Source organism: Falco cherrug, chromosome 10 (genome assembly GCF_023634085.1).
Source record: "Falco cherrug isolate bFalChe1 chromosome 10, bFalChe1.pri, whole genome shotgun sequence".
NCBI lineage: Eukaryota > Metazoa > Chordata > Aves > Falconiformes > Falconidae > Falco > Falco cherrug.
In genome coordinates, this window is record NC_073706.1 from 4,017,518 (window position 1) to 4,028,562 (window position 11,045).

At 40.8% G+C, this 11,045-nt stretch overlaps 1 protein-coding gene across 3 annotated transcripts; it reads right to left on the reverse strand.

Moving 5' to 3' along the window:
• Nucleotides 1-132: 132 nt before the first annotated feature.
• IFT52 (intraflagellar transport 52) lies at nucleotides 133-10,737 on the reverse strand. 3 transcript variants are annotated; one of them, XM_055722316.1, is made up of 13 exons: nucleotides 10,484-10,737; nucleotides 9,044-9,131; nucleotides 8,652-8,781; nucleotides 7,687-7,762; nucleotides 7,527-7,598; nucleotides 6,533-6,659; nucleotides 5,511-5,597; nucleotides 4,751-4,819; nucleotides 3,860-4,014; nucleotides 2,740-2,827; nucleotides 1,480-1,588; nucleotides 833-978; nucleotides 133-244 (listed from the first exon to the last, which is right to left on the reverse strand). In XM_055722316.1, exons 1-13 carry the CDS (start codon nucleotides 10,600-10,602, stop codon nucleotides 197-199), a joined length of 1,314 nt encoding a protein of 437 aa, XP_055578291.1. In that variant the 5' UTR covers nucleotides 10,603-10,737; the 3' UTR covers nucleotides 133-196. The 3 variants fall into 3 exon arrangements, with proteins under 3 accessions (XP_055578291.1, XP_055578292.1, XP_027667815.1); XM_055722317.1 differs by lacking the exon at nucleotides 9,044-9,131 and having other exon boundaries at nucleotides 10,484-10,725; XM_027812014.2 differs by lacking the exons at nucleotides 6,533-6,659; nucleotides 8,652-8,781; nucleotides 9,044-9,131; nucleotides 10,484-10,737 and having other exon boundaries at nucleotides 7,687-7,753.
• Nucleotides 10,738-11,045: the final 308 nt, after the last annotated feature.

Here is an 11,045-nt window from a genome sequence, read left to right on the forward strand (position 1 = left end):
AAATTATTGGAAAGTGCTTGCAAAATACAAGCGCTTCCTCAAAAGGCATTAATTATCCAAAATGACATGTAAATGATCCAAACATTCAGTGAACTACTGAGACATTCCCAATCAATATACTGAACACAGAGGTTGAAAAAAATGGAAAAGTATGTTTTTATTAAAACATCTGTCTCGAACTGAGAATAGCCAGGTCTCAGTTACCATTCTGGAATCCAACTTCACTTGTGTCAGTATCATGTTCCTTAGGCAAGGGGAGGAGGGGGAGGGGAAAGGGAAAAAAAAAAAAAAAAAAGGACTTTAGCAATAGGGTAAAAATGTCCAATTTTTGTCTTAACTACACTATTTCAGAAACAGACAATACTCATTAGCAGAATCAATTCATCTGCCAAAATGCTCCAAACAGATTCTGAAATATCAAATTTACTATGAAGAATTATTACAGCACAGTACTGCTTGCGGGTAACAATGCTGGTTTCACATCTACATTGTAGCACCAGTGAGCACTGTGAACATTCAAGAGGGCACGCTGCTTTTACTCAGTGCACCATTAATGAACTCTGTTTAGCTGAAATTACCAAAACCACACTTGCACACATTAGTCCCCCCAATTAAAATAATGAGACAGTAAATGGAGCACTACACATTCTATAGAGATTAACAGTCATAGGTGGTCTGGATCACACTTCACTGGTCTAACTTAATTTACAACAAATGTCTTAACTTATCACTGTACCTCTTGTCTGTGACAACTGTCGCTGCTACAAAGACACATCAGCCTCAGTGCTGATAAAACCAAACTAATCACCTGTAATTCTCTTATTACAAATACCTGATTCAGTTTCTTAAATTCAACCACTTGGAAGAAGATGTGCTCCAGGATATGTTTGGCATCTTGCTTCTCCTTTGGGAGTTTACTTGTTACTCCTAGGATATCGCCGCATTTTCGTACGTAAAACTCCAGGTCATCATCAGTACCTAAACAAGCATCCCAGGGAAGAAGGCAGTTGAACATCACACATATCCATATCAGCTGGGCAAAAACTTTAATCTCCATTTGTTGTTGGCATTCTGGGACTCCTGTAACTAAGTTCAGTGGACTAACCATGACATATTCCTGCAGCTTGTACTTTCTCATCTTGTTTAGACTTGAAGTGTGTTTAGAATAATCTTAACAACTTAACTTCAAAGCACAAAAAGATGCGAAATCAATCAAGAGTGCATAAAGCAACTTATGCACGATATAGGAAACAACAGGTAAAAACATAATAAAATGTCACGTTAACAAACAAAACAAAATTTCACGGTACATAATGTCATGTTATCAGTTTCCAAGGCCTTCCAGTTTCTTGGCCTAGGGCGACAGCAGTGGATTTTCATAAATGAAGTCCATTTTTTAACACTAAATATAATAAAATTTTCCTCCAAAAACTGGGACTTTATATATAAATGTGTGAACAATCAGTCTGCTCCACTTACATTTATTTGTGATCTCTGCAAGACGAGCTTTCTCAGAGGAAAAAGTTTCATCCAAGTCAAACAGCTCCAGAGGGGGAGGAGGCAATTCTCTGAAAGCAGGTGGAAAAACCTTGAAGAGAAGAATTAGCATGGTTTATCACCACGTATTTTTCTTACACTTTACAGATCTTTAAGATGATAGCTTTGGACTTAGATCGGACTTAAAGAAACCTTTTATAAAGTCAAATGCAACTCCACAGCCCACAGTACAAAGGTATACCTTTTTAAAAATTCCACTTAGATTTTGTAAAAATAACTGAATATTCCAAAAGAGTTTAGTCACAAGTATGCCAAAACTATCACCTAGCATCACAACTAGACATACTGCATTTACAGTTTGTTTTCAGTTTTGCTCCGTGAGATCCAGGTGATGGTTGAGATAGCTGAGGTATTAAGCTCACTGTAACAGCTCACCTTGGAAACATATTCACATCAAATCTAGTAAAAGTATTTTCTTTTTCATGCAGGCATCATTTATGTCACAAGTTGGACTTGTGTTTTTAAAAAAGCAGCACATGAAAAAGTACTTTCAGTTGCACCCCTGCAGCTAATAAGCATCCCAGTAACGTTTCCTCAGTGGCCAAGGTAAAGAAGGATGGAGCCACAATGGCAAAACTCAAAGATACTCAAAGATACTTGCTTTGCAAAGTAAGTTTGACACCACCATAGCTCATGTTGTTGCTGCCAGCCCAAATCTCTGCTGGTAAAATTTTGGCCAGCCCTTGTGGTAAAAGACCAATATTCTACCTTCTGCCTCCCCAGAGGCTGTGGGAGATGTAAGAGGGGTGGGACAGACTGGCTCCTCCCCTGGCAGCAGTCAGGATGTTACTTACACCCCCACTGCTTTCTGAAATACCACATTCTGTTTCCACAGCAAAGGCTGAACCAGCACCTCACAGGGCTGGGAGCAGCCACTCAGCTGAAGGATTCCATACACACAGCGTTCCTATGGTGCCAGATAATACATTCTCAAGCTCTGTTGATAAAATTCAGAAGTGTAAATAAGTGCTCTTTCCTAAAAGACAGTTGCTGCAATGTATTCAACTCCCAAGTGATCAATTATTACTACAGCATTTCTCACTTTTCTCTTTTTGTTATTTTGTTTTGGTTGGTTGGTTTTGGTGGAGATTTTTTGTTTTAAAGAACTATGGAAATGACACACAGGTTTTACATGAAACAAAAGGGTTCTCCATGTGCTGTATTAGCAAGGGGATCACTCACGGCTGGCTGGAGAACAGGTAGTGGAGTCTCAAATTGAGGCTGAATGAGTTGGAGGGGTTCATGTTTCACATTCAGCTGTTCATAAGCTCTGCAGCACAGAAGACAGCAAAGTACGAGAGAAGAAATGATATAACATCCATTTCTACTTGCAAGCTATAGAGATGACTTTTTATGAAGACACCAGGGTCAACATTATGCACAGGCATAGCATTAAAAAAAAAAAGGGATGTCTAATTTTAGAAGGACCCTAGAGAACTACATTATCAGTAATAACTGATTTCTACAGCAAGCAAATTAGTTAAATTATGACAGAGAAGAATATAACAATAGTTGGGTATATATGATAAAAAAGAAAGAAATCACACTTAATTCTTCAAGCAACTTTTAAAGGGATGAACATGCATGAAGAAAAAGTGATCGAGTTCAAAAAGAGCAAACTTGGGATTTCAGAAAGGTTTTTCAGCAAGTCCATAAGCACGAGGTATTTAAAAAAATTATTATGGGATCAGAAGGGAGATCTCACTATGAATTCACATCTAGTGAAAATAACAAGAAATGTAGAGTAAGAAGAGACAGTGTCTGCAACAGAGGGGAGTTTTATGGAATCTGTGTTAAGCCTGCCACTATTCAACATGTCCATACATGATGTGGGTAACAAATGAGTTAGGGACAAAGCTGCTAGTGATACAAAACTGGTAAAACTGAGCAGCAGATAAATCTCAAGACACAATTATTGGGAAATGCAAAGATGAATGAAATGCACCTTCAGCAAAGGCCAAGCAATTCAAATGTGGAACCACCACCAGGCTCTCAGTTATCACTCCAGGAAGTACCCAACATCACTGCAGAGAGTTCTACTAAATGTATCAGTTCCCTGAATCAGCAGTAGTCATGAAAAAGGAAAAAAACAATGCCAGAAACTACAGCTAAGACAAGAAGAGGAGAAAATGTCACTGTCACACTGTACAAATCAATCTTCCGGTAGGTCCGTATTCAGAATGCTGCCTACAGACAATTCCTTCTGCTCTTAAGTAGACACAGTTAAGCACAAAGAGAAAATGCAGAATATGGAATGGAATATATGAATAATAATAATAATAAAAAAATCACAGCTGCTGACTTGATAACTGAAGGGAGGGCAGTTGTATCCAGCTGATAGAGGGATGTATCAAACAGCTTTGTGAAGTCTCTTGGGTTCTCATCTCCTTCTTGCAGGCAGACTCGCAGTTGCTCAGACAGTGCAGCTGTATCTGGTAGCATGGTATAGTCTGAAATCTGAATAGACACACACAGAGCTATGCACACCTATGGTTTAAAAAGACCAACCCATTTACATAGGCTCTTTTTGGTTTAAATCTCACCTAAAATCTCATCTAGAAATAATTATGCCACTCTTTAACAGGTATGACCCTTTGCAGTACAGCTTATTAGATTAGTAAACTGCAAACTATTCTCTTAGCTGTAAAGCTACTTGCCAAATGAACGTTGTATCCGGATTTCTGTTAATTCTTTAAAATTCTAAGAGACTGCTTACTAGTCAACTGTGCAAGACTGTTGCTCTTTTTATGCACACAGAGTATATAGTTTTATCACATATGATATTTCCAAATAGAAATAGCGTTTGCATACACTAGTTAAAAAAACTAAAATTGATACACAGGTTGATCCCTACTCATATACAAAACATCTGTCTTCATGCACATTCCCCTTGTCTGAGGGCTCAGTGAAGGGCAAAGTTATTACACTGGAGCAGCAAATGATCTCATAAACATCAGCAAAGGGGAAAGAGACTTTGACAAATTAAATCTGATAATGAATAGCAATCTAAGTCTGAGAGCTACAATACTATTACTTTTCATGCCTAATCCATCTATCTACTCAATCTGAGACCCTGAAAAAATAAACAGCACCCATCTAGCTGTTAACCATTTTGTGCTAAATACACAGTTTGCAAAAACTGGTGCTGCTAGATCATGCTATTATTTTCCTCTTTGTGATGGATCTCTCTTACCTCAGGGTCCTCCATATCCATCTGGTTTAAATGGATATCCGATGTTGTGAGCCACTGAAAAAGCACATCCTGGAGAAGGGCAAAACTTAATTAACTTCAGGAGGGTCCAAGTAATCTTATATTATGCTTAAACATTCATATTAAATCTATTCAGTAGCATACCATGAAAAAAAAGGGGAAAATGGGTAATAAATCAAAGAATATCTATGAAGAAAATGCCAACTTGATTTGTATTTACATATGGAAGCAATGAATCATGGCAACGAGCATCTTTGTATGAGGTACATACTTTCAGAAACACCTCAGCAGGGAACTCGCTTTCTTACACATAATGTTACATACCCTGCCTTGAAAGTGCATTACAGTCTCCAGGTACCAGGAGCTATATATGCAAAGGTTTATTATTAATCATAGCCATAACCAAGCGCTGAAGAAACTAAGAAAAATTAATAAACAAAAAACCCGCTATACTTAATATTTAAATGTTAATAACAACAAAGTGGTGAACAAAAGTAGAAGTTTTTCAGAGTCCTATCATAAATAATAAACCATATCTTTAAAACTCCTTCTTGCTAGCTGTGCTGTAACAAATTCCTCAGGATGTTATTAATGGGTTAGAATCTCCATACTGAGCCTGCTTCATAGCTGTCTTGCTCTAAGATGTATGCTCAAAGTTCGCATTGCTTACTAAGTGCTGTGAAGATCCACTAAGGTGTTTTGTGGGTTTTGTTTTTTTAAAAAGCAAACAAACAAAACTTACCATGATCTTACCGTTTTCTTCTTTATCTAGATACTGATCACTGAACATATGGGAAGATCCCAGCGCTGCCATCTTTCCACCTTGACTCTATCAACAAAGAATAAAGCAAAATATCCTTCCAAATTACAGTTTGAGAGGCAATTGTTAATGCCATCTAATTACAAAGTGATTTAAAGAAACAGCAAACTATGGAATACATAGTGACAAAAGCAGTTTCACATTTGGTAAGCTCACAAGAGCATAGCAGCATTCAAGCGTATATGCTTTCAAGGCTCATAGATTTATCAAAAATACTGATCTGCATTTCATAAGAGTAGACAGACAATTGGCTGGCAATCAAAGAAAAAAACCCACCAGAGAATATCAACAATAGCTGCACTTAGGTTATTTTTGCAGAACACTTTTTCAATCAAGTAAAAAATCAATTAAATTAAATGAATGCATTATTAACTTTCTGGGACCTGTTCTTCAATGTTCAGAACACAAGCCTAGAAGCCAGCGACATGCACACATGTCACAATAGCACATATCCATGTCAGCTAATGAGAGAAGAGTTCGGTAATTCCATTAGTTGTAAGATGAAATGCAAAACGTGTAGGTTATTATATTTTGATTTAGCTACATTAGACATGCATGAAAATGCATTCATGAACCATCTTTGGAATTCTTCTCTAAAAGTACTCCTTAATCCTTCCACAAGGACTGACATAAGAAACAGTAAGTTCTCAACAGAACCAGAAAGCCTCTAACGTTCCCTGCACCAACTGTGAAACTCCTAGCGTAATGTAACCATGAATACTGCTGTTTCGAAGATACATCAAACAGCTCCAGTTTAACAAACCTCTGATGTTTCATACCCCATGTTTTATGAGGTTTTAACCTGAATTCCACATGCTTCACCCACAACAGGATAACTGGATAGCATCCTCTGCTCTTATTTTCCATTTCTTCACCTTCTTTTCTTTTTTTTTTTGGTGTGGGGTAGGAAGAGAACGCATGGTTTTTTACATGCAGAATCATACCTCATGCTGATAGAAAGCAAGAACAGGCCTGTTGAGCGGGAAGCAGACAGATCCTGTTGACAGAATAGCCACTGCTGGTTTCATCACATTCAGGGTGGCACCAAAAGGATACACGAAAGTGAGAGTTCTGCAGGAAACACAGAAACTCCCTAAGTACCTGCATGTATCAGGTGTGCTGGACATATTTATAAAACTCAGTCTGTCTGCCTAAACTGTGAACTGTATTTGTGCACTGGTGGTGGTGCCAAGAGGCATGCTTTTGCACATTCAGATCATTAAAACATTTTGGTCTCTTTCTACCAGTCTTTCCAGGTTGACAATTTCTCTTAAATACAGAACAAAGAACACTCAAAATTACTGTTTGCATGTTGCTGTACCTGAGAGAAGGGTAGGGATGTTTAATTCCCAGATGAATATATATTCTGGAACAAAACTATGTAAGATATTCTTAACATTTTTCCTTGTAATCAACCACGTGGTCATTTATTAGCCTACAAAGTATCTGCAAGGAGGAATTCAAACATTTATATTTATTTACAGAAAAGCTGTATTCTTCCCAATGCCTTTTCACTCCTCTGCAGCACAGAGGGATGGAAAACTAAAAATTGCAATAATTTGTATAATCTTATCTTGAATTAAGACTTGTTAAAAGATGTAGGGCTGATCATGCCTGCAGCCAGACCACTCGCTATCTAGCGAATATTCATATTTACAGTTTCATAAAATTCAAATCCACAGACTAGGGGCAAAAGAGATCTGGTCAGGAGAGTAGTAATTCTCTTCAGAACTGTACCTCCTGCCCCTTCATCGGTTATCAAGTACTACTAAAGAGATTCTCCTTTCCAGATATAACCTTGAGGGGCAAGAAACTGACACAAGAAATACATTAGAAAACCTCAACACAAGCACAAAACACTCCTGCTAGATACAAACCTGCTAATTCTGAGTTATTCTAAATATTTTCACATCAGCTTCCTCAAAGGAAAACACTTACTGTGAGTCATGTTCACTTCCATCTTCATCTGTTGTCTCAAGCACTGTTTTTCTTACAGCTTCACTGATTCCCCTACAAGATGTTGAAAAGCAAAACTTACCGAAAACAACATAGATTATAACGAGTTTACTGTAAAGACTTATATACCCCAAATATTTACCTATTCAAAACTCCATCAGAGATCAGTGCTTCTTTTGGGTGGTGGTACTTGTAATACACATTTCGTACTACAGCATCTTGAAGACAGAACAAAAAAAAAAAAGAAATTTACATCTTAGCTGAGCAGTGTGCTAGATGTATCAAAGAAAAATGAGTTTAGCTCTTGGATTCCTTGGGTACTTGCTTCTAACACCACAAAGCCAGCATGTGGCTCCCAAAAGAATTCAAATCAGCCTTTGCTACCATTTCCTTTTGGACATACAGATTTAGAAGAGGAATATATTTGCAAGTTCAAATAAAAATACGAAAAATAAGCACATCTCCATGTCTTCTGCAAAGTGGAATAGGCAAAAGGATGATCCAGTTAAGAGAATACGTATCAAGTTTTACAAATTCTAATTTTCTTTATACATCTTCCAAACACATGATGAATCAGACACTGTTGATGCAAAAAAAGGCATAGTCTAGAAATGCCACCAAAGACCCTAAAAATATTTTATGGACACTGAGACACAAATGGTTTGTTGTGTTTCTTTCACATTTGTAGTACAAAACCTAATGAATGGCATTTTATTGGTCTGCTAAAGAAAAGTGCCACTGTTTATTCAGGGTGAGTATGAAGTGATTCAATCCATTAAAACGCATAGAAAATTGTTTTAAATGAAAGGCTTTTTAACCAAGAAATGTCACTAGAATTAATTTTTGTTAGTAAATACCATCAAAACTAACAACTACAGCAAAGTAATGGAGATAGCTAAGCTGTTATCAAGGCACCCTGCCCATGGAAAGCCCTTAGTGTGCTCCAGTATCACATTATGTACACGTAGATTTCAAGAAAAAAAAATCTCTTAGACCAAAAGGTACTCGGTGAGAGGGATCTGCTTGGCTTGTATTTACAAAGGCTGAAACTGCTTTTTAGATTTTGCTGAAAATGGATGAATAAAAGGTACCAGTGAGCCTCATTACCATTATTGAAAATGATCCCATATTCTTCTAACAAAAAATTAATATTTGTTCCGTATCGGGACTCTCCGCCTTCTCTTAGCATCACCAGAATGGCTCCACCATCCTCCAGGAATTTCTTCAGAACCAAAAACTAGAAGATAACAAAAATTAAAAAAAAATACATGTAAAGGAAGCTACACACAAGACTGCAAGAAGATATACCGAGATGAAGGAAGGTAAATGATTGACTGCTTACAATTAACTTGATCCTATGACAAAAGCATTCAGATTTCAATTTGTGTAACTTCATTTAAAGCAGTACTATTGCAAAGTCATCTATGTTGTTCTTTTCTATTTCACATTAAGCAAATCTTAAAACATAACAAATCTGCAAACAATTACTGACTTCTTACCTCAGCAGCACTGAACTTTTCTCTTGGCCCTGCTGTAATCCACAATTTTACCCCAAAAAGTTTCTCAGATGTGATCTCATCTTTTAAGCTACAAACAGATTAATAATGATATATGTTATTCTTGGATATAGTGCTGAACCACAACATTAGAAGGATCGCATTGCATCCTTTTATCTGGGTTTGAAGCTGCCAACTTGAGCAAAAATAATCCTTACAAATTTAAACCCACTAAATAGTAGCCCCTCTAACAAGGTACTATGGCAGATGCAGGAGTGCTATAAACTGTCATAGCTGCTATTAAACTTGCAGCTGATGAGCTTCCTCTCAGTCTTTTCTTATTTTTTCTCTGGGCACATTTTGTAGTGGACAGACAGGCAACATCATATGCACAAGGGCTGTTTTCTTTTTATCCCAAGCTCTGAATCATGTTAAGATTCAAAAACCTGTATAAGAAGTTTCATCCTTGTAACTTATGCTTTATCTCTTCCACTGATAAGACGGTTAGAAGCTCCGAAGACAATGGTGCATAGCATCCAACAGTGAAATTACAGCTAATCCACAGAGGGCAATCAATGCAAAAGAGATCTTAGCTTAAGATATACGTTCCCAAAGACTACTGAGTTATTCAGTGTGGACCACACACCAATTTCAGGCTATCTCTACAGATGCAGGTGCCACGACCCCCATCCCGGGGGCTGCACGGGGTGAGGGTGCAGTAGCCTAGCCTCTCCGTTCAGGGGTGGCCAACCTCCCCCTCGGAGATGAGGTGGATCCACACAGCCAGGGCAGACTGAGGGAAGACTCTTCTCCACTAGCTCCAAGAAAACTAAGTGTGCCTTCGACCCTGCCTATAAAGGATTCATAGAACATTTTAGGTTGGAAAAGACCTTTACGATCATTGAGTCCAACCGTTACCCCAGCACTGCCAAGCCCACTGCTGACCCATGTCCCCAGGCACTGCTGGGGGGATGGGGGCTCCACCACCTCCCTGGGCAGCCTGTGCCAGTGCTTGGCCACCCTTTTGGTGAAGAAGTTTTTCCTCAGATTCAGTCTAAGCCTCCCCTGGAGCGACTGGAGGCTGTTTCCTCTGGTCCTGCCGCTTGTTACCTGGGAGCAGAGACCGACCCCCCTGCCCACAGCCCCTTTCAGGTGGTTGTAGGGAGCGATCAGCTCCCCCCTGAGCCCCCCCAGCCGCCCCCATCAGCCTTGTGCCCCAGCCCCCGCCCGTCCCTGGACACGCTCAGGCCCCCCCCGCCCCCCCCTGGAGCGAGGGGCCCGATCCTGCACACAGGGCTGGTGGTGCGGCCGCACCAGTGCGAGCACAGGGGGCCGGGCACTGCCCTGGCCCTGCTGGCCCCTCAGGCCACAGAAACGCGGCTCCTCTCCACGCCAGCGCTCCACAAAAACGCTGCCCAGCGCCGCCCCGAAGGCCGCCCCCACCTCTGTATCTTCCAGTTACCGCGGAGCCTTTTGCGCAGGGATTTGTAGCCGCTGGCGAGAGTGAAAGTCTCCCCTTTGGACGCATTGAAGACTATGGCATTCCGCAGGCCCCTCTCCATAGGGTCACCCGGGGCTACCGCCGGGGACCCCGAAGGAGACGAAGCTGCGGGCCCGGGCCGGGGGTCCCCGCCGCGCGGGCGGGCAGCGCGGAGAGGCGGCCGTTACTAGGGCCCGCTCCGCCTAGCAACGCGGCGCATGCGCGGAGGCCGCCGCCCCCGGTGTCGCTGCGGTGGTTTGCTCCATTCCCCGGGAGGGAAGGGGGTCGGGACGGTACCACTGCGGCGGGTTGGTGGGGGAACGGGGCCTGGACGCCACGGCCCGCGGAGCCGCCCCCTCGGCTTCCTGGGCAAGGCCGGCCCTCGGCCTGGGACCCGCCCCACCGCCCCTCAGGGCCCAGGCTGCTGCGCCTTGGGCCCGCCTGACAGCCCTCCCTTGGCCTAGAGCGGGGAATGTATTGGTTTTAATTAAACTTTTAGTGACTTTCTGTATGAAGCCACCACCC